The sequence below is a fragment of the Sus scrofa genome, chromosome 13 (assembly GCF_000003025.6).
Source record: "Sus scrofa isolate TJ Tabasco breed Duroc chromosome 13, Sscrofa11.1, whole genome shotgun sequence".
Classification (NCBI taxonomy): domain Eukaryota; kingdom Metazoa; phylum Chordata; class Mammalia; order Artiodactyla; family Suidae; genus Sus; species Sus scrofa.
Window position 1 is genome coordinate 157,341,463 of NC_010455.5, and position 24,369 is coordinate 157,365,831.

A 24,369-nucleotide genomic window follows, 5' to 3' on the forward strand; every position below is an offset into this window, starting at 1 on the left:
ATTTGTTTATTTTTATTTTTGTTTTTATTGTCAATACTCTAAAAGGTGGATCTGAGAAGATGTTGCTGTGGTTTATATCGGAGAGTATTTGGCCTATGTTTTCCTCTAAGAGTTGATAGTATCTGGTCTTATATTTATGTCTTTAATCCATTTTGAGTTTACTTTTGTGTCTGGTGTTAAGGAGTGTTCTAATTTCATTCTTTTTCATGTGGCTGTCCAGTTTTCCCAGCACCACTTATTGAAGGGGCTATCTTTTTCCATTGTATATTCTTGCCTCCTTCATCACAGATTAGTTGACTGTGGGTGTATGGGCTTAATTCTGGGCTTTCTGTACCGTTCCACTGATCTATATTTTTGTCTTTGTGCCAGTACCATGAAGTTTTGATGACTGTAGCTTTGTAGTATAGTGTGAACTCAGGGAGCCTGATTCCTCCAGCTCCATTTTTCCTTGTCAGGATCTTTTTGGCTCTTCTGGGTCTTTTGTGCTTCCAAACAAACTTTAAGGTTTTTTGTTCTAGTTCTGTGAAAAATGTCCTTGGTGTGTTCCTGTCGTGGCTCAATGGTTAACGAATCCAACTAGAAACCATGAGGTTTCGGGTTCAATCCCTAGCCTCATTCAGTGGGTTGAGGATCTGGCGTTGCGGTGAGCTGTGGTGTAGGTCGAAGACGGGGCTCGGATCTGGCATTGCTGTGGCTGTGGTATAGGCCGGCAGCAACAGCTCTGATTAGACTCCTAGCCTGGGAACCTCCATATGCTGCGGGTGCAGCCCTAGAAAAGACAAAAAGACCAAAAAAAAAAAAGAAAGAAAGAAAAATGTCCTTGATACTTTGATAAGGGTTGCATTGAATTTGCAGATTGCCTTGAGTAGTATAGTCATTTTAATATTGATTCTTCCAATCCAAGAGCATGGTATGTCTTTCTGTTTGTGTCGTCTTTGATTTCTTTCATCAATGTCTTATGGTTTTCAGAGTACAGGTCTTTTGTCTTTTTAGGTAGGTTTATTCCTAAGCTTTTGTTTGTTTGTTTGTTTGTTTGTTTGTTGATGCAATTGTAAGTTGGATTGTTTCCCAATTTCTCTTTCTGATCTTTCATTGTTGGTATATAGAAATTCAGTCGAGGAGTTCCCATTGTGGCACAGCAGAAATGAATCCAACTAGGAACCATGAGGTTGCGGGTTCGATCCCTGGCCTCACTCAGTGGGTTAAGGATCCAGCGTTGCTGTGAACTGTGGTGTAGGTCACAGACGTGGCTTGGATCCCGTGTTGCTGTGGCTGTGGCATAAGCCGTTGGCTACAGCTCTGATTAGACCCCTAGTCTAGGAACTTCTATATGCCGCAGGTATGGTCCTAAAAAGACAAAAAGACAAAAAAAAAAGAAAGAAAGAAAGAAGGAAGGAAGGAAGGAAGGAGAAATGCAGTTGATTTCTGTGTATTAATTTTGTATCCTGTGACTTTGACAAATTCATTGATGAGCTCTAGCATTTTTCTGGCAGAGTCTTTAGGATTCCATCACTACCAGATTACCAAAAAGATCTTTGACTGCAAAGTCACCACACTCCCAACGCAAAATACTACTGTACCAAAAATATGTGCTTTGGATCCTAGCCTGGGTCTAATCCACAGCCTTGTCTCTTACTAGCAGTGCCATCTTAGGCAAAATTACTTACCTTCTCTGAGCCCATTTCCTCAACAATAAATTAAGGGCAATACTATGTGCACTTAGGAATAAAAGAGAAGACAAATGAAAAGTATCTAGAACAGGATCACAAATCTCTTCCTCTTGAATTCCCTATCTCAGATTACGATATAACACAAGGAATTTCTAAATGCTGCATTTATGATAATCTAGCTTTGAGTTGGAAAAAAAAATGAGAACATAAATTTTGTGTATTATGCTATGAAACCAAAGGAACTGATCATTTCTGACCTGTTTGCAGAAATGTTTTAAATGCTAATGTTACTAAACTTTCTCTAAGCAAAACAAAGAGTAGATCCTAAGGTTAGATAAGCAAAAGCAAACTAAGTTTGTTTCTTATGCAGCTAATTTGGGGAACATTCATAAGAAAATCTGGCTCCACCTCTAGTGGAGCTTACAACATGAGCACCCCTGAGCCCATGTCAGCTCTTGATTCAGTTCCTTTGCTTTCTCCTTTTGAACAAGTGACTGAAGTTTGGCCCTAAGAACCATCAAGTTATTGCTCAAAATAAGTGACTGCTATCACATTAGATACCACCCTATTCCGAAAACACCATGGACAGTGAGAGGATGCTGCCAAAGTTCGGAGACTAAAAGAGGTATTTGGTGCCTGTATTTGTCTGCTCAGGCTGCCATAATAAAAGACTTAAAGCCGAGTGGCTTAAACAACAGAAATTTATTTTCTCACACTTCTGGAGGCTAGAAGTCACAGATCAAGATGCCTGCTGAGGGGGTTCCCATCATGGCTAAATGGTTACATACCGACTAGTATCCATGAGGATGTGGTTTTGATCCCTGGCCTCACTCAGTGGGTTAAGGATCTGGCGTTGCTGTGAGCTATGGTGCAGGTTGCAGATGCAGTTCAGATCTGGTATTGCTTTGGCTGTGGCTACAGCTCCGATTTGACCCCTAGCCTGGGACCTCCGTATACCATGGGTGCGGCCCTAAAAAGACAAAACAACAACAACAAAAAAAAAAAAACATGCCTGGAGTTCCCGTCATGGTGCAGTGGTTAACGAATCCGACTAGGAACCATGAGGTTGCAGGTTCGATCCCTGCCCTTGCTCAGTGGGTTAACAATCCGGCGTTGCCGTGAGCTGTGGTGTAGGTTGCAGACTCGGCTCGGTTCCCGCGTTGCTGTGGCTCTGGCGTAGGCTGGCGGCAACAGCTCCGATTCGACCCCTAGCCTGGGAACCTCCATATGCCGTGGGAGCGGCCCAAAGAAATAGCAAAAAGACAAAAAAAAAAAAAAAAAAAAAATGCTTGCTGATTCACTTCCTAGTAAGTGTCCTTACAGGGCAGAGAGAGAGAAAGAGAACACTAGAGTATCTCCTCTTCCTCCTCTTACAAAGACACTAATCTGATCAGGTTAGATGCCTTTCCCAACAAGAGGCAATTAAGGTTAAATGAGGTCATTTAACCTTAATTGCCTCTTGTTGGGAAAGGCAGTTTTTCATGCTTGAGGCCTTGGCCTGGAACATTCCCTTACTGAGAGATAAAAGCCCTTGGCTTGTGCTGAGCTTCTCACTTTGTGTGGGGTTATTTTCCCATTTCAGACTCAATGTGTATGCCTTTGTTCCACTCTTCCCAGAGAGTTCTTTTACCCCTTCTACCATGTAAGGACACAATGAGAACAAGGCCATCTATGAAACCAGATGCTAGCTCCTACAAGACACTGAATCTGGTGGTGCTTTTTTCTTGGATTTTCAACCTCCAGAACTGTGAAAAATAAATTTCTGTTTTTTATAAGCCACCCAGTCTATGGTATTCTGTTATAACAGCCCAAAAGGACTAAGACCCTTACACTATCCAGTCAAAAGAGTTTTCCAGCTACTAAGGTCATCTCCCCTTGTCCTATCACCTTCAGTGAGTTTGTCATAAATCTGTAATACAGTTAGATTTCTTTTTTTTTTTTTTTTTTTTTTTTTTTTGTCTTTTTGCCTTTTCTAGGGCCTCTCCTGTGGCATATGGAGGTTCCCAGGCTAGGGGTCTAATCGCAGCTGTAGCTGTCAAGCCTACGCCAGAGCCACAGCAATGTGGGATCCGAGCCGCATCTGCAACCTACATCACAGCTCACGGCAATGGCCAGATCCTTAACCCACTGAGCAAGGCCAGGGATCAAACCCACAACTTCGTGGTTCTTAGTCAGATTCATTAACCACTAAGCCACGATGGGAACTCCAGTTAGACTTATTTTTTGTAGTCCACATTCCATCCTAAGATACCCTGATATTCTAGTTGAGATTTGGGAGTTAAAATTTGCATATAGTAAAACTTTAGTCTTTGTGTACTGTTGTATGGGCTTTGACAAATGCCTAGAATCAGGTATCCACAACCACAGTACCGTGCCAAATAGTTTCATCAATTAAAAATTACCACATGCAGCCCCACCCTCCCTCACCTCTTTGTTACCACAAATCCTGTGTTCTCTCACGGACAGTTGTCTTTTTCAGAATGTCATATAAATGGAATCCCACAATATGTACTCCCAATATTTTGATTATCACAAAGTTTGGAAATCATTACTCTTGCTGATTCAGATACATCTAAAACAAGCACCATTATCTACCTGCACACCAAATTGGAAGTCAGCTTCAATTTGGTACCTTTTAACAGAACTATATCCTCTCAGATCTGTATGTTAGATTATCTAAGTTAGGAAGAATCTTTTTGGTGCAAAAAGATTTTATTTTCGATCAAAGACAAATGAGAAAGTACACCAAAAATAAAGCTTTGTTATTCTGCTGACTTGCTTTTCAATCCTCTCTCCAGAGTGGGTACTTCCATTCTCACCAATTTGAGTTCTATTTGTTTATAAACCAGCTTATGTTTCTTATAATGTTGTTGGAATTATATGGTGTAGTTATCTATTATGTCAATGAAAATTCAATTAACTATCAAGTTAAGGAGAAAAGATAACTTTATTCAAGCCAAACTGAGGATTATAACCTGGGAAATAGATTCTCAGAAAGCTCTGAGAACCATTCAGCCTGATGGAAATTGAAGGCTTAGTCATTTACATTTTTGAGACAAAAGACACACATCAAAATGACATACCGATACTTCACATAAAGTTCTTCAAGGATGCATAGTCTAGATAAGCATGGGCAAAGGTAGCAGCAAGTCACCATGACCCCCTACACACCTGGGAAAGAACACTATTCTTTAAGAAATTACACTGCTAGCCTCAGAAAAAGTAAAAATAATTGATCTTTACCATCAAGCATGCACTTCCATCTTTGAGGAGCACTGGGAACTATGTCTAGTCACTTATGAAGGAGCATGATAATGTGCAAAAATATAATGTGTACATGTATGTGTAACTGGGTCACCATGCTGTACAGCAGAAAAAAGTTGTATTGGGGAAATAACTATTAAAATAATAATAATTTTAAAAAGACAAAAAAATTGAAATACTGCATTATAAGTAGAATGTATACATAAAAGCCACAGAACCCTAGAGCATTTATATTCAACGAAAACAACACTGAAAAAGAGCAACAATGAGGAGTTCCCATCATGGCGCAGTGGAAACGAATCTTACTAGGAACCATGAGGTTTTGGGTTCAATCCCTGGCCTTGCTCAGTGGGTTAAGGATCCGGCATTGCCATGAGCTGTGGTGTAATTCGGATCCCTTGTTGCTGTAGGCTGGCGGCTACAGCTCCAATTAGACCCCTAGCCTGGGAACCTCCATATGCAGTGGGTGCAGCCCTAAAAAAAAAAAAGAGCAACAATGAAAAGCTTAAATTACCTGATTTCAAGACTTAGTGTAAAGCTATAGTACTCAATACAGTGTAATATTGATACACACAAATAAATAATGGAACAGCATATAATCCAGTTATACTTCAAAAACAAACTTGTAGAAAGAGATCAGATTTGTGGTTGTCAGAGGCAGGGAGTAGAGGAAGGGGGGAATTGAATGAAAGCGGTCAAAAGATACAAACTTACAGTTATAAAATAAATAAGTACTAGGGATATAATGTACAACATGATAAATATAATTAACACTGCTGTATGTTATATGCAGGTTATTATTAATAGAATAAACCTTGAGTTCTCATCACAAGAAAAAAATTTTTTTCTTTAATCTTGTATCTACATCAGGTAGATATTCACCAAACTGACTGTGATAATCATTTCACCATATATGTAAGTCAAATCTTTATGCCGTACAACTTAAATTTATAGTGTTTTATGTCAATTGTATCTCAATAAAACTGGGGGGAAATTTTCACAGACAAACAAAAAATGTGGGAATTCATCACCACTAGATCTGCCTTGCCAAGTAAGGATTATCAGGAATATGAAAGGGTGTTCTTCAAACAGAAATAAAAGGATGCTAGGCTAGGAGTTCTCATAGTGGCTTAGCTGTTAACGAATCTGACTAGCATCCATGAGGACGAAGTTTCCATCCCTGGCCTCAGTCAGTGGGTGAAGGATCGGGCCTTGCTGTGAGCTGTGGTATAGGCCAGCAGCTACAGCTCCAAATAGACCCCTATCCTGGGAACCTCCATATGTCACAAGTGCAACCCTAAAAAGCAAAAAAAAAAAAAAAAAAAGAAAAGAATGCTAATTAGCATCGTAGAAACATGAATATGTAAAACTCACTGGAAATGCTAAATACACAAAGTAAGATTCTCTAATATTTTAACTTTGGTGTGTAATTCACTTACAACTGTAGTTTAAAAGTAGTTGAAAAGGCTGAGTTCCCATTGTGGTGCAGGGGAAAAAATCTGACTAGGAACCATGAGGTTTCGTGCCGATACCTGGACTCACTCAGTGGGTTAAGGATCTGGCATTGCTGTGAGCTGTGGTGTAGGTCGCAATCGCAGCTCGGATCTCATGGTGCTGCGACTGTGGCATAGGCCAGCAGCTGTAGCTCCGATTAGACCCCTAGTTTGGGAAACTCCATACGCCATGGGTGCCACCCTGAAAAGACAAAAGACAAAAAAATAAAATACAATAAAAGTTAGAAAGGGGAGTTCCTGTCGTGGCTCAATGGTAAAGAACCCAACTAGTATCCATGAGGATGAGGGTTCGATCCCTGGCCTTGCTCAGTGGGTTAAGGATCTGGCCTTGCCATGAGCTATGGTATAGGTTTCAGTCGCAGCTCTGATCTCATGGTGCTGTGGCTGTGGTGTAGGCCGGCAGCTACAGCTCTGATTAGACCCCTAGCCTAAATCTTGTAACAAATGAAAATGAAAAGACAAAATCACAAAACTTTTGGGATGCAGCAAAAGAAGTTCTAAGAAGGAATTTTACGGTGATGAACGCATACATGAGGAAAAAAGAACGATCTCAAAAAATTACCAGACTTTACACATTAAGAAACTAGATAAAGAAGGACAAACTGGAGTTCCTGTTGTGGCGCAGTGGTTAACGAATCCGACTAGGAACCATGAGGTTGCGGGTTCGGTCCCTGCCCTTGCTCAGTGGGTTAACGATCCGGCGTTGCCGTGAGCTGTGGTGTAGGTTGCAGACGTGGCTCGGATCCCGCGTTGCTGTGGCTCTGGCGTAGGCCGGTGGCTACAGCTCCGATTGGACCCCTAGCCTGGGAACCTCCATATGCCGTGGGAGCGGCCCAAGAAATAGCAACAACAAAGACAAAAAGACCAAAAAAAAAAAAAGAAGGACAAACTAAAATATGAACAATTATATACCAAAAAATTAGACAACCTAGAAGAAATAGAGAAATTCCTAGAAACATAAAATCTAGCGAGAGTGAATTAGGAAGAAAGCTGAGTAGGCCAATAACAAGTAAGGAGATTGAATCAAAAACCTCCCAACAAAGAAAAGTCCAGGACCAGATGGTTTCACCAGTGAATTCTACCAAAAATTTAAAGAATTAATTCCAACCTTTCTCAAACTCTTCAGAAATGTTGAAGAGGAGGGAATAGTATAAAACTCACTTTATGAAGCCTGCTTTATGCTGATACCAAAGCCACTATGAGAAAACTGCAGGCCAATATCCCTAATGAATATAGATGAAAATTTCCTCATATCATACTAGCAAACCAAATTCAAAAGTACAATAAAAAGATCATACACAATGCAAGGATGACATTCAACATACACATATATAATTTATATATAATATGTAATATTTGGGAGTTCCCGTCGTGGCACAGTGGTTAACGAATCTGACTAGGAACCATGAGGTTGCAGGTTCCATCCCTGGCCTTGCTCAGTGGGTTGAGGATCCAGCATTGCCTTGAGCTGTGGTGTAGGTCGTAGACAACAGCTCGGATCTGGCATTGCTGTGGCTGTGGCGTAGGCCGGTGGCTACAGCTCTGATTTGACCCCTAGCCTGGGAACCTCCACATGCCATGGGTGCGGCCCTAAAAAGACAAAAGACAAAGAAATAAATGAATAAATAAATAAATATTTAACATAAACATATGTATTTACATGTTATAATATATAACTATATATTATAAAACAATATGTATATTATATAATGTACAAAATACATTGCAAATATATAATTTATATATAATATATAATTTATTGATTATACTTTAATAAAGCTTTAAAAACATAAAATATTATATATGGGTTTTTTTTTTTTTTTTTTTGCTTTTTAGGGCTGTACCTGCTGCATATGGATGTCCCCAGGCTAGGGGTCAAATCAGAGCTGCAGCTGCCAGCCTACACCACAGCTACAGCAACACCAGATACTTAACCCACTGAGCAAGGCCAGGATCGAACCCACATCCTCATGGATACTAGTTGGGTTTGTTACCACTAGCCACAATGGGAACTGCCTATAATTTTAAATATAAATGTGATACTTCACATTTACATATACACTTGATTTGAACAGAGTTTAAACTGCACAGGTCCACTTATACATAGAATTTTTACAATAAATACACAGCACAGTATTACACAATCCTCAGCTGGTTGAATTTTCCAATGTGGAACCATAGATACAAAGGACTGACTGTAAATTATACTGGGATTTTCACCTTTGCCAGGGGATTTACACCCCTGATCCCTGTAGTGTTCAAGAGTCAAATGCATATAATTAAATATTATATATCATATATATTATGTATAAAATATACATGCATAATTTATATATAAATGTAATATAAATTTATATACAATATAATTTAAAATATAAATGTGATACATCACAATAATAGAATGAGAGACAGGAGTTCCTGTTGTGGCACAGTGGGTTACGAACCCAACTAGTATCCATGAGGATGCAGGTTCAATCCCTGGCCTCACTCAGTGGATTAAGGATCCAGTGTTGCTGTGAGCTGTGGTGTAAGTTGCAGACGCAGCTTGGATCCTGAGTTGCTGTGGCTGTGGTTTAGGACAGCAGCTGCAGCTCCATTTCAATCCCTAGCCTGGGAATTTTCATATGTTGTGTGTGTGGCTCTAAAATGAAAAAAAAAAAGAAAGAAAGAATGAAAGACAAAAATCATATGATCGTCTCGTTAGATGCAGAAAAAGTATTTTACAAAATTAACATCCATTCATGATTTTAAAAAACTCTCAACAGATTGGATATAAAATAGAAGTTCCCATTGTGGCTAAGTGGTAAAGAATCCATGAGGACGCAGGCTTGATCTTTGGCCTCGCTCAGTGGGTTAAGGATGCGGTGTTGCCATGAGCTGTAGTGTGGCCATGAGCTTCGGTGTAGGTCACAGACACAGCTCGGATCCTGCATTGCTGTGGCTGTTTGTGTAGGCCAGAAGCTATAGCTCTGATTTGACCCCTAGCCTGGGAACTTCTGTATGCCATGGATGCAGCCCTAAAAAGACAACAAAAATTGCATATAAAATAAACATACCTCAACATAATAAAAGCCATATGTGACAAGACCACAGCCAATATCATACTCAATGATGAAAAGCTGAAAGATTGTCCTCCAAGGCACAAGGGTGCCTTCCTATTCAACATATTACTGGAAGTCCTAGCCAATATAATCAGGCAAGAAAAAAAAAAGAAAAAGCATCCAAATTGGGAAGAAGTTGCTGTGCCTACAACATGTGGAAGTTCCCAGGTCAGGGATCAAACCTGCACCACAGCAGTGATCCAAGCTGCTGCAGTGACAACACAAGATCCTTAACCTACTGCACCACAAAGCAACTCCCTAGATGACATGATAGAGAAAACCCTAAATACTCTACCAAAAGCCATTGGAATTAATGAATAAACACAAATAAAGTTGCAGAATACAAAATCAATATACAAAAATCAGTTGCTAAACACTAACAACTATGCAAAAAAAGGAAACAATGCCATTTACAATACAATAAAAAAATAAAATAAAATAGTAATAAATTTTACCAAGGAGGTGAAATATCCTTACATTGGAAAGTATAAGACATTGATGAAAGAAACTGAGGAAGACACAAATAAATGTAAACATATCCCATGTTCATGGATTGAAAGAATTAATATTGTTAAAATGTCTACATTACATGGATCTGCCTATAGACTACATCCTAATAAGATTCCACTGGTATCATTTTACAGAAATAGAAAAAAAATCCTAATTCATATGGTAGCACAAGTGAACTTGAAAAGCCAAAACTGAGAAAGAAGAACAAAGTAGAAGGCATCACACTTCCTGATTACAAAGCTATAGTAATCAAAAAAGTATGGCACTGGCATAAAAACAGACACATAGACCAATGAACAGATTTGAGAGCCCAGAAATAAACTCATGCATATACAATCAACTAATATTTAACAAGAGAGCCAAGAATACTCAATAGGGAAAAAATAATCTCAATATACGATGTTGGGAAAACTGGATATCCACACACCAAAGAATGATAGTGGTCCTCTATCTTTTTTCCCTTTGTTTTTCAGCTGCAATTGCAGCATATGTAAGTTGCCAGGCCAGGGATCAAATTCAAACAGCAGTTTTGACCTGTGCCACAGCTGCAGCAACACCAGATCCTTAACTCACTGTGCCAAAGCAGGAACTCTTTGTCCCCTATCTTACACCACTCACAAAAATTAACTCAAAATGGAACTTAAACATAAGGCCTGATACCATAAAATTTCTTGAAAATTGCTAAGAGGATAGATCTTAAAGCTCTCAACGGAGTTCCCATTGCGGCTCAGTGTTTAAAGAATCTGACTAGGAACCATGAGGTTATGGGTTCTATCCCTAGCCTTGCTCAGCGGGTTAAGGATCCGGTGTTGCCATGAGCTATGGTGTAGGTCAAGGACATGGCTCAGATTCTGAGTTGCTGTAGCTCAGGTGTAGGCCGGCGGCTACAGCTCTGATTAGTGCCCTAGCTTGGGAATCTCTGTGTGCCGCAGGAGCTGCCCTAGAAAAGGCAAAAAGACCAAAAAAAAAAAAAAAAAAAAAAAGCTCTCAACACATACAAAAGTGTTACTATGTGATGATAAACATTTATGTGTATATGTATCAAGCTGTACACCTTAAAATTACAAAATGATATATGTCAATTATTTCTCAATAAAGCTGGAAAAAAATTAATAAGGTTGAAAAAAAAACAAAAATAAATTGTGGCAGATACATACAATGGAATACTGTTCAGAAACAAAAAGGGATGAATTCTCAGACAAGTTTCTAAATAATCATGCTCATCAAGAGAAACCAAAGCAGGGAGTTCCTGTTGTGGCTCAGCAGGTTAAGAATCTGGCTAGTGTCTCCATGAGGATGTGGGTTCAATCCTTGGCCCTGCTCAGTGGCTTAAGGATCTTGTGTTGCCGAAAGCCAAGGTGCAGGTTGCAGATGCAGCTTGAATCTGGTGTTGCTGTGGCTGTGGCCTAGGCTGGAAGCTGCAACTCTGATACAGCTTCTAGCCTGGGAACTTCCATATGCCACAGGCGTGACCCCCAAAAACAAAAGAAGAAGAGAAAAAAAAAGAAAGAAACCAAAGCAAAACAACCTTAATGTCCATCAACAGATGAATGGAGTAAGATAATGTGGTACATTCATATAATGGAATGCTATTCAGCCATAAAAAGAACAAAATAATGCCATTTGCAGCAAGATGGATGCAACCAGAGATTCTCATACTAAGTCAGTCAGAAAGAGAAAGGCAAATACCATGTAATATCATTTTTATATGTGGAATCTAAAATGTGGCACAAATGAATCTAACTACGGAACAGAAACAGACTCAGAGACATCGAGAACAGACTTGAGGTTGCCAAGGGGGAGGGAAATGGAGTGGGATGGACCGGGAGTTCAGGCTTAATGGATGCAAACTGTTACTTTTACAATGGAAAGCAATGAGGTCCTACTGTACAGCACAAGGAACCATATCAATCTCCTGGGATAGAACATGATGGGAGGTAATGTGAGAGAAAGAATGTATACATATGTATGACCAGGTCACTTTGCTATACAGCAGAAATTGGCACAACACTGTAATAAATCAACTATAATTTTAAAAAATTGAAAAAAAAATCAAAGCAGATGGAGGGATTATGAAAGAGGTAATCAAAGAATTTTGGGGGGTAAGGAATATGTTTATTCTCTTTACTGTTGCAATGGTTTTATGGGCATGTGTCAAAATGTATGCAACTGTTCACTTTATTTTTATTTTTGTTGCCTTTTTGTATTTTTAGGGCTGCACCCTCTGCACCCTTTGCACATGGAGGTTCCCAGGATAGGGGTCCAATCAGAGCAGTACCCGCCAGCCTAACCACAGCCACAGCAATGCCAGATCCTTACCCACTGAGCAAGGCCAGGGATCAAACCTACATCCTCATGGATGCTAGTCAGGTTCGCTAACCACTGAGCCACAACAGGGACTCCCCCAATTGTTCACTTTAAATAAATGCAGTTCAATTTTCCCCCCTTTTTTGGCCGTCCCATGGCATATAGATTCCAGGCCAGGGATCAGATCTGAGTTGCAGTTGTGACTTGAGCTGCAGGGGCAGCAATACCGGATCCTTAACCCACTGTACCTGACTGGGGATTGAACCTCTGTCCCAGTGCTCCCAAGACACTGCTGATTCCATTGAGCCACAGTGGGAACTCCTGCAGTTCACTCTATGTCAATTATATTCCAGTACAGAATTTGGGGGGGGTGCTGTTTTTAGGGCCACACATGTGGCATATGGAAGTTCCCAGACTAAGATTGAATCGGAGCTGCATCTGCCTGCCTATGCCACAGCCACAACGATGTGGGATCCAAACTGCATCTGTGACCTACATCACAGCTCACAGCAACACTGGATCCCCAACCAGCTAGGGATCCAACCCACACCCTCATGGTTATTAGCTGGGTTCATTACTGCTGAGCCACAATGGGAAGTCCCCAATACAGAATTTTTTAAAAATTAAGATATATATATATATATATATATATATATATATATATATATATCATTCTTTATTATTTCCTGCTCTATTTTGTTTAGGATGCTGTGAACTTGAAGTTTGGTACTTGCCATCAGCCTCTACATGAAGTAAAATATGAGACACTGTAGCTGCCGACCTGCAGCACCCCGAGTGGAGCTCAGAGTGGAGACCAGGAGTGAGGCACTCTGTGCTCTGGGAAACCTGGAAGAACAGGTCTTCAGATAGTTAGATGTTTTTAGATTTTATGAGCCCAATTCTTGTATCTCCTCATATCTAGAAAAACACTAACATCCGTCGATGATGAGTAATGTCTGTGATTAGTAGCAACCTTCACAAGACCAGCAGCAAACTTCTGTAAAATATGTGCATGACTGTATGCACCTCCTCCTTCACCTTTATGAATTTTTTTGGGGGGGGGGGTCTTTTGAGGGCGGCACCTGTGGCATATGGAGGTTCCCAGGCTAGGGTCTGAATTGGAGCTGTAGCTGCTGCCCTCACCACAGCCACACCAGATCCGAGCCATGTCTGTGACCTACACCACAGCTCACAGCAATAACCCACTGAGCGAGGCCAGGGATCGAACCTGTGTCCTCATGGTTACTAGTCACATTCATTTCCACTGAGCCACAACGGGAACTCCTATGACATATCTTGATATTCCCCCTTCCCTTTTGGGGGAGCTATCTGAAATAGTGCCTCCTGGGCTGTAGTAAGTGGGCAAAACCAAAGATGTCACGGTCATCTGTGAGAATACCGACTCCCAACGGTGGGCCAGTGAACCCTGAACAAACTCAAGGAAGAAACAAAGAAGACTGGCCCACAGCTGAGGTGCATATCAAAGGAGTGATTCCAGTAAGCCCAGACCTTTACATCTTCCCATAGAAACAGGTTTTCTGTAAATCTGGTTATCTGTAATCTTTAGTTCCTACTACCTTCCCTTTGTTGCAAAAACGCAGATATCCTAGCTTCCCCCTCGCCTCGTCAGAGATGCTGTCTCCTGGGGATAATTCCTAATATCACCCCAAATAAAATTTAACTCTCAATTTCCAAGTTGTATTCTTTAGTCAACAATGCCATAACAAAGTTCCACTGATTGAGTGGCTTAAACAATATAATTTTTCTTTTCGTATTTCTGCAGGTACAAGATCACAGTGTCAGCAGGTTTGCTGTCTGATAAGACCTCTCTTTCTGGCTTCAGACAGATAAACCGATAATCTCTGTGTCTCTTCCTCTTCTTTCAGGAACATCAGTCCTATAGGACTGGGGCCCCACACTTAAGATCTCATTTAGCCTCAGTTATCTCTTTAAAGTCCTTATCTCCAAATACATTCACTTTAGGGGTTAAGGCTTTAAGCTGTGAATTGAGGGTGGGGGGATACTAGTCAGTCTACGGCACCAACCAGTTCCATGTCCTAACCCTGTCTAACGAGAGGGCTTCTACTCTACTCACTTATGCCCTAACACTTTTAGCACCCACTGTTCAAGAGCATCCAACAGTGTCATCTATTCCCTTTGAGGGATACTATCTGCCCTTCTCTACCTGGAGGATTCCAGTGAGTATCCTGGAAATAATAAAATCCATACCAAACAAAACTTAAATTAGCATTCCTTTCATAAGGCTAGGGTTGTTTTACTCTAAGTTCATTTATATAATAATACTCGAGACTTTCTTTAGATTTTTGATCTGCAATATGTTCTGAATTTTAAGTACTCATTAATTACAAGCACAATGAATAACAACAATTACTAATAATTACTACAGTAAACAGATGAATCACTCAAATATACAAACTTTTTATTTAGAATTAAACTCAAATACAAATTAAGTACAATATAAAATATTAAGCCTTCATAAAACAGACCACAACCATTTAAAGCATCCACTAATTCTACAATAAAATTAAAGAGAAATCTAAAAATAGTGCAAAATCAAATTATTTTTAAACTTGTCAACATTAAAATTATTACAAAATTCTCAAAGAAATTTAATTAGAAAATGATCAAAGCCACTACAAAATGATTCCTGCTATTGACTAAAATCAATTAAGGAATTAAATTGTAGTATGATCTCTACTCATTCACAAATAGAAAGCAACTCTTTTTTTGTTTTTTTAATTTTATGGCTACACCCACGGCATACGGAAATTCCTGGGCCAGGGACTGAATCTGAGCAGTAGCTGCAACCTACACCACAGCTGCAGAAACACCAGATCCTTTAACCCACTGTGCCAGGTGGGAATCCAACCTGCCTCATGGCACTGCAGAAATGTCACCAATCCAGTTGTGCCACAGTGGGAAATTAGTAACTTATTTTTAAAAGACAATTAATTATATGTTTCACTCCAAGACTACTACTTCATCTACTTTTTTTTTGGCTGCACCTGCAACGCGTGGAAGTTCCTAGACCAGGGATCAGACCCAAGACACAGGAGGGATCCAAGCCATAGCAGAGGCAATGCCAGATCCTTAACAAGAACTCCTGTTTACTTGACTTTTAAATTTAATATGGCACGACAGGCTTAATCAATGAAAACAAGATCACTAAAAGTATTTAGAATGTTCCTTACAAAACTTTTCTGCTTTATTTCATAGATGAAGGGATCATAAATTTGAAAGTTAAAACAAGACAATATAATAAACACTCCTCAGTTACATGGCAAAATAAATATACATGAAACAAATTAGTGTCTATCATTTTTCACCCATAAATGAGAAATTGATCAGACTCATTTTATATTTTCCCTTTTGATTATGCCTTAATTCTCGAGGGGGGGGGAGACTTCATATTATTGTTTTAAATCCAACTCTAAGAATTTGTGCCCAAAAGCTACCAAAGGAGACACCATGATATCTTAAGTCCATATTGTTTCTGGAAATACTATAAAAAGTGGAACTAGACTTGTCCTAAGTAAATAACAGGAAAATACACTATTACGGTATTTGTATATTTTAAATAATCCAAAGTAAAGTAAAAATCCTTCGAGAAGGGCCCACATTATTCAAGAGTAAAGTTATTTGCATTTATACTAACAATTCTGTGGCTACATTTTTTCCTAAAAACATGCATTTTTATAAGGCCTTTTATAACTGAATTTATAAAACCAACTATTATTGTATATGTATCAACTGTCATGATTAGAGCTTTCTGCACACCAGGAGAGTTAAAACTTTAACATCTGTTGTTCTATAAAACTGAAGGTGAACTATAATCAAACTAGCATCTCACTAGAAAAGTTATATATCTCAGCAATGCTATAATTCCTATTAAATAAATGGACACCAAGATGCAGTCATTCTTTCAAAATGCTCATTTCCACTACATTACCATTTTAAAAACCATGTTAATCAAACACATTCCTTGGAGAAAATTCACTCAGGGTTCTGAACAAATCAGTTGTTTTCTACAAGTGACTCTACCCTGAGTGGTAGGGTTCTAGCTTTCTTAGAAGTTTTTTTTTTTCTCTCTTTCAAAGACAATGAAAAACATACAGACCTTCTTACTGGTTTACTAAACATAGAGATTAACAGAAAGTGCATAATAAAATTTAGAACTACAATAACTTTTAAGTTCCCAAAGTTTATTTTCTATTAACCAGCTATAACCTCAGACAAGTTATTGAACTTCTCTGTTCTTTAGTTTCATCTTTAAAACTAAGATTAAGAGATTAGAAAGACAATCTCTTGGTTCCTTTCAATTCTCACATGGTATGATTCTGTGCTTCTGAAGGAATATTAAATTGACATATTGAATTGTCCATAAATCAAAAGAATTGAACTAAAATAGCATAGCTGAACTAAACTTCTCCTATTAGAAAAACACAGGAGTTCCCGCTGTGGCGCAGTGGTTAACGAATCTGACTAGGAACCTTGAGGTGGCAGGTTCGATCCCTGACCTTGCTCAGTGGGTTAAGGATCCGGTGTGGCCGTGAGCTGTGGTGTGGGCTGCAGACACGGCTCGGATCCCGTGTGGCTGTGGCTCTGGTGTAGGCCGGCGGCTATAGCTCTGATTAGACCCCCAGCTTGGGAACCTCCATATGCTGCGGGAGCAGCCCTAGGAAAGGCAAAAAGACCAAAAAAAAAAAAGAAAAAAGAAAAACACAAAGACTGTTAAAGCTCAACTTCCCAAACCTTACCAAGCCCATTTACTCTTCAGGCAGACCAACAGAGTTAAATTCTCTATTGCTGTTAACTATTTCATAAGTTATTTTAAATTACAATGTAAATCTATTAAAATATATTAAGTCTATGCCACAGTTTTCCAGCATTCTAATTTATATTATTTTCATTCTATTTATATTCACGATAATCTGAACAGTTAAGGTGGGGGCTTCTTAATATTCTTGCACTTCAAAACAATAATAAATAGAATGAAGAGCAGAATATCAGTCATTATTCTGCCAATTTTAAAATAAAAGTATGTCGAATACTACTGATGGGCTAGAAAAACAAGGCAAAGCTAAAAAAGGAAATCTTGCTGGCAAATGCTGATGTTCAAATGAATTCAGTTGTGTTTTGTCATCTCTTAAAAAAAGAGAAGAGGGAAGAGATGTCAGAAGAAACCTACTTAGGTAATACTGACCCATGACATTTCAGGAGCTTTTATGAGAAATTAATGCACCATGAAGCAGTACTTTGGTACCAGTGCAGTACAAGTTGGTTTTCTTTGTCTAACTATGGTGAGCAAATGAGGCACTTAACCGTAAAATAGAAAAATAGGGTAGATTTAAGAAGAAATTCAAAATCACTCATAAAATTAACATTATCCAAAAAGTTAAAAATTCTATTTTTACTTAACATGCATTCAATGTTATCCATGCCTCACTAAGGAAAATCCTTTGAATCTAAGACCGTTGTTTTGTTTAAAAGAGACAGAAAATATTTCCTTTGCAAGAGGTTCTGGATTTCTGAGAATGAAATCCAAGTCTTCTCAACCTGAGTGCTACATATTTATGATGTGAGAAATAAACATCTTATTCACATTGGAGAAATGTTTTTATCAATACAGAGTATAAGATGTGATCCCTGATCTTATTCTTGGAAGGATCAGCTTTTATTTTATATAACTTCAAAGAAGGGGATCTAGTGACTGTAACTGAATAATGAATAGATATTTAGCACCTAAATTTAGAGAATACCCTAGTATTGCCATAGTTAAATTGTTGTATGTCCACAGATTGGGAGGAAGTCAGATATGTATTGGTCAATGATATTAGAACATTCTCAGAGATTAAAATAGCAAGCTTCCAAAAACTGTCCTTGATTTGTGAATGCATCTATAACACTCAAAAACACTATTATCATTTCTTTTTAGAGTTACAGATATATATTCTCTTTAATAAGTAAAGAAATGTGAGGTTTATTTTTTCTTAACTACCATTAAATTCTCTTCCGAATGTGGCACTTTTTCAGAGATTTAGATAGAAAATAATCCTTTAAAAAATGTCATTCATAGTCTACCACCACTGGTATTATTTTAAATGTTCTCTTCTATGAGGCAGAGGTCAAAAATAAAACAACCATGGGTCTCTGCTGAAATACATAGCCAATATAAAGTAGGAACAAAGAACATTAACTTCTGGCAATATATTGGCACATAAACGCTTATCTGTGGAACAAAAAAAAAAAAAATCACTAAATGAAAAGATGATGTTTGCTGTGGCATTATTCCAAGTGAATGAAGCCTGTATCTAATAGAAATATTCTTGTGTTGTCTCTTTAAATAAGCTTGACTTTAGTGCTTGATGAACACTTTGCTTCATATGTTAAAAGTGATAGGTGACATTGATGTTTTCCAAGAGACAATTTAAGCATCCCCATTGAATATCCTATAATCTTACCTTTTCTCCCTTATTTGCTTATAAGAAGGCTCTCCTTGACTCATAGGGGAGGGAAAAAGGCTTAAAAACACATATTCTTACTCCGCAGAGGCTGGCAAATTTTAAGAGTTTCACAATCCTCATTATTTGTTATTTATAGTCACTGTAACAAACTGTATTCCTTACTACATAATTTCCTCACATACATAAGAATTAAAATTCTCTTGTTGATATCTTGAAGGTAAAATTTTCTATCTTCTTTAATGTATTCAAGTTTATTTTTGGAAAGAAATGAATACATAAAAATACAGGAACACTGCTGATGCAATTCAGTTGTTAGTAAAGTGCATGTGTGTGGCTTTCAATATAAATATTGTTTGATACATTATATCTAAGTAAAAAGCTAACAAAATCAAAATGAAGATTCAGCTTAGTACCTAGAATATGGAAAATATAAGACAAGACAAAAATATAAATTATATATAAATAGTAACAAAACTGGGAGGAATATTCTTCTTCCCCCAAAAAAGCTAAATGAAAATATTCTTAAATTCAGTTGATTTCTGTTTCCTAAGCAACCAAACATTCTATACAATAATCCCAACATGCAATACCTGAAATGCAGACTCACAGTCTGACTGCTGTCCTTGAACAACTGCATTTAATTTACCACTTTCTGGTGTCTGGTTGATTTCATCTTGCAAAGCAGGAGATATGCCTTGAGTATCATCTACAGCACTGTCAGGCTCTAAGACATCTAACGTTTCAGGGGAACAGGCTATGGGAAGCTTAGTATCTCCTGTCCCTTCATCAAGATTTTCCCTCTCATCAGCATCATCTAGCTGCTGAACTGAAGTTAAATACTGTTCAAGTAGGCTATTATCCTGCTCACTGTTTGAATTTTCCTTATTCCATTCACTATGTTCTTCACTAACATCCCTTATGTCTGACTCCCGGCCGTATTTGACTGTGTCAATGGAATTCCCCATGATGGAACTTTCACTACCTTCTGTGGAACTTTTTTCAAAATCCAAAGAATCCCGTAAACAGTGAACTTGTTCTGTTAGGGAGGAATGAAAACCAGAGTCTGGAAATTCTGGCAAGAATTTCTCTTGAGGAGCTTCCTCAGGAGCAGTGAACCAATCAGAATTTTGACCAGAAGAGGGCTCCTGACTTTGGGTGAATAATGGAGATTGAGACGTCACCAAAGTACTTGACATGGGCAGAACATCACTAGGCGGGAAATTCAGATGCTGGTCCACCATTTTTTGCCATGCTTGCAGAGACCTTACCTATAAACCAAAGGATAGAGTTTTACTATAAAACAAAAATCATGCCTATTTTTAAACTGTCCTTTGAGCTTTTTTTTTCTCAACACTCATGAAGCTGGTAAAGAGCAGATGGCAAACCTGGAGCTATAAATGACCTGACTCCCCTTATCCTCTCCATACCCCCAGCCTAGACCCAGCTGGCACAAATGATTCATGTCCTTGGTAATAAACTCTTGGTAATAAAGGAGGGATGGGCCAAAGCAATTCTCTCGCTTCTACTGGAAAAATAATCAGAAGCACAATAATACACATCTAGTTGATTAAGGGGTCAGTGGGATTCTCAATAACATAGGCTGAGGTCTATTTAATAAGACAGATTAGAGCCTATTAATACGAGTAGATTCTCTACAATAAAAGTCTTATTTTTAAAGACTAACAATATAGTAATATACAACTCTAAAATACCTAAAAATACCCTGAGTTCTTGATAATATGACTTTACATTTTAATTTTTAATTGTTTTCATTTTTATTTAATTTTAAATTGGATAATAGTTGATTTTTTTTTTCTGGCTTTTTAGAGCTGCACCTGCAGCATATGGAAGTTCCCAGGCTAGGGGTCAAATTCGAGCTACAGCTGCCAGCCTATACCACAGCCACAGCAAAGTGGGATCCAAGCCACATCTGTGACCTATACCACAGCTCAGGGCAGTGCAGGATCCAGGACCCACTGAACAAGGCCAGGGATCGAACTTGCATCCTCATGGATACTAGCTGGATTCATTTCCCCCGACCCACAATGGGAACTCTTAGAGTATAACTGACTTACAATGTTGTGTTAGTTTCAGGTGTACAGCAAAGTGATTCAGTTATACATATACGTATATCCATTCTTTTTCAGATTCTTTTCCCATATAGGTTATTACGGAATACTGAGGAGAATTCCCTGTGCTATACAGAACATCCCTGTTGATTATCTACCTAACATACAGTAGTGTGTATATGTTAATTCCAAACTCCTAATTTATCCCGTCTCCCTACATTTTTAAAGTATTGTAAATAACTGTAATAAAAATATTTTTTTAAAAAAGTACAATCAAAATCTCAAAATTTTACTCTAAAATCTGCAGTATGAAAACAATATACAGACCATCCTCCAAGGTGATCACTGATAGCAGTTTTATATGTATCCTTCTAGACCTTTTACTACACATTTTCAAATATAATATTATAGGTAAAATCCTATTATAACAAATTCTTTTATAAAAATATTTCTAAGGAATTATCATCAAGAAATGTTTGTTGGGATACAGTAAAGTAAAACCAATGTCTGAACTGCCCCTCAGAAGTGCTGCTACAGGATTCAAACTCTCTCCCTGGAAGTCACCTATACTTTTGAGGATGGGCATATCATAGCCGTCATACACCACTTCAATCCCCGCTCATTCAAATAGTCTCAAAAGACAGAAGACAGCTATATGAAATTTCAAATTGGGCTTTTTATATCTATTGAAAAGTTATAACAGTATCCCTCAAATTAGCACTTTTCCTTCAGTTTTACAGTTCTTTATCTTTTTGGTCAAAATTATGAAAATATTTTTCATCAGATTAAATAAAACATAACAAAATTCACTGCCTTAGTCCAGAGTTAGTATTAAAAAACACAAACCACATCCTTAATCTTGAGAAAAGGTGCTTACCCTACCTGCTACTCCATGACTACCTGAGTAAATCTAGAATTTTTCTTTGTTCACACAGTAGGTAAATCTGCAGGAGGGGGTTTACCTGGTTCCAAAGGCATCTGACAGCCTCTTCTTGTACAAAATTTTTAATACGTTCTTCATCTCTTTCTTTTCTTAATCTACAATAATTCAAAATCCATTACTGATGTAAGAAAGGGTGCTTTGAGTTGTACATCTTCTTACAGTGAATAAACATATACATTGTACAGAGATTCATAATCTTATAACAGTCTTTTCCACTTTTAGAATATCTCAGTGAAACTTAGTTTTATTTTTTTAATTGTTAAAACTCAATTTTAAACTATAACAACATAAAAGACAAATAAGATATGACTGAAATTCAGATTATACTCATTCTACAAAGTATTGCCAGTAATGAAAAATAAAATATTGAATGGCTCTTTACCTGGCCTCATTTTCCCACCCAAACACAACAAAGTGGTAGGAGCTGCACAAAGGATCATGATCACAGCCTGAAACACCCTCTTCCAAGAGACCAGTAGGTCTAACTTCATCAAATTTCACATCCCAGTTTGCCCCAGGTCCTAACATACCCCCTGCTATCATCAACAGACCTCCCCATCCATAACTTCCCCTCACTCATTAAAGTTTCACTCTGGGCTCACTGTCTGTACTTTTACCAACCACAAACCTAAGGTTCCTTTAGCTGTTCACTACCTCCTAAACTGTCACCTCACTTTGTTCTGAAACTCTGATCTACTTTCTCTAGCCCCTCAAGCCCGCTTACTGTGCCATATGGGACTCCTGAATTATAATCAGCAAACTCCCGTACACATCCAACCTCTTATCTGAACTTTTCCTTGACCAAATCAGACCCACTTCTAAGGCCAGTGTAGCCTCTCAAGTGCTATTTTTTTTCACCTATACATGAGGCCCAGAATACTGCTTCTCACTGCTATTTACAAATGATTCTTAACCTTCCTTCTTCAGGAACTCCTGCCATTCTGCTAGACTTCCCTAAATGCTTTTCTGACTGAATTTTCATTATCTGCTCCCAATCTCTGAGGGCTCAGCACTAGTCTTTTTCTCTGCCTGGTTTCCCTGTCATTTCTTGACCCCTAAACATTCACAGGGATGCTCTAACAATAATTCACCTCACACCGCTCATTCTCAGTCCCACTCTCGACCCAAGCATTTTGATTCCACATTTTCAAAAATGACTTCAAGCACCAACACAAGCTACTACTTCCTATCCTCCCAGGTCACTTGCTCTTTTTTTGTTTGTTTTGTTTGTTTTTGGTCTTTTTAGTGCTGCATGCACAGCATATGGAAGTCCCCAAGCTAGGCATCCCATTGGAACTGCAGCTGCCCACATATGCCTACACCACAGCAGTTCAGGACCTGAGCCACGTCTGTGACCTACACCACAGCTCAACGGCAATGCTGGATCCTTAACCCACTAAGCAAGAGGCCAGGGATGGAACCCGCATCCTCATGGATCCTAGTCAGGTTCGTTACCACTGAGCCACTATGGGAACTCCCCCAGTTCACTCGCTCCTGCCAGAACCTACAATAACCTGAACTGTCCAATCTTCACCTACAACCATCAAACAAAAGATTGCTTCCTCCTGTCTTTCCTTTCACCATGTTTAAATTCCAAGCTCCATCACTATAATCACCCTATCCCAAATGTCTTTAACTCCCTTCCTCCTCCCTCTTCTCCCTACCATATTCACCATGGAAAAAAATCCCTTTCTAGCTGAACTAAATCAGCCATGCCCAAATAAGAATAGAAGAGCTGAGAGGGGCCGAAGAAAATCATAAAGTCTGACCTATGTACAGCACTTTAGGTTTTTCTTCACATTGCCCAGCAATCCTCCCCCTTCCAATTTCCTTCTCAGGTCACTTTTTTTTTTTTTGTCTTTCTAGGGCCGCACGTGCGGCATATGGAGGTTACCAGGGTAGGAGTCCAATCAGAGCTGTAGCCACGGGCCTATACCATAGCCACAGCAATGCAGGATCTGAGTTTGCAACCTACACCACAACTCATGGCAACGCCAGATCCTTAACCCACTGAGCGAGGCCAGGGATCGAACCCACGTTCTCATGGATGCTACAGTCGGGTTCATTAACCTCTGAGCCACGATGGGAACTCCTCAGTTCACTTTTAAGATTAATAGCCCACACCGCACACCTCTCTCCTTAAACTTCCCACATCCTCACCCCCTCCTCATTTCCAAGTGCTGACACATCTTGTATACTATTGAAAATAGAGAAGCATCCATCAGACAGGACCTCCTCATCCCCCACCATCCAACCTACCACTTTACCTGTCTCCTGCTCCTATCCCAGGCCACTCCCTCTACTTGTGCACTGGATCTCTTCTCCCATCTTCTCAAGAACTTCCATTCTGTACATCCCCTTTCTCTGCTCTGCACCATTAGTTTTTTTTTCCCTGCTTAGTGAATCACTTCCGTCAATACATAAACATATTCTATACCTCCCATCTTTTTTTCTTTTTCAGGCCGCACCTCCTGCATATGGAAGTTCCCAGGCTGGGGTTCAAACC

The 24,369-nt window shown here is 38.9% G+C and overlaps 1 protein-coding gene across 1 annotated transcript in view; it reads right to left on the reverse strand.

Moving 5' to 3' along the window:
- CEP97 (centrosomal protein 97) overlaps window positions 14,786-24,369 on the reverse strand; it is a 32,178-nt gene continuing 22,594 nt past the window's right edge. Inside the window, exons 10-11 of the mRNA XM_021070500.1 lie at window positions 21,883-21,958; window positions 14,786-20,119 (exon numbers count right to left, since the gene is read on the reverse strand). Coding sequence (XP_020926159.1) covers window positions 19,415-20,119; window positions 21,883-21,958 — 781 coding nt within the window. The 3' untranslated portion in view covers window positions 14,786-19,414. The remainder of the gene's footprint in view (window positions 20,120-21,882; window positions 21,959-24,369) is intronic.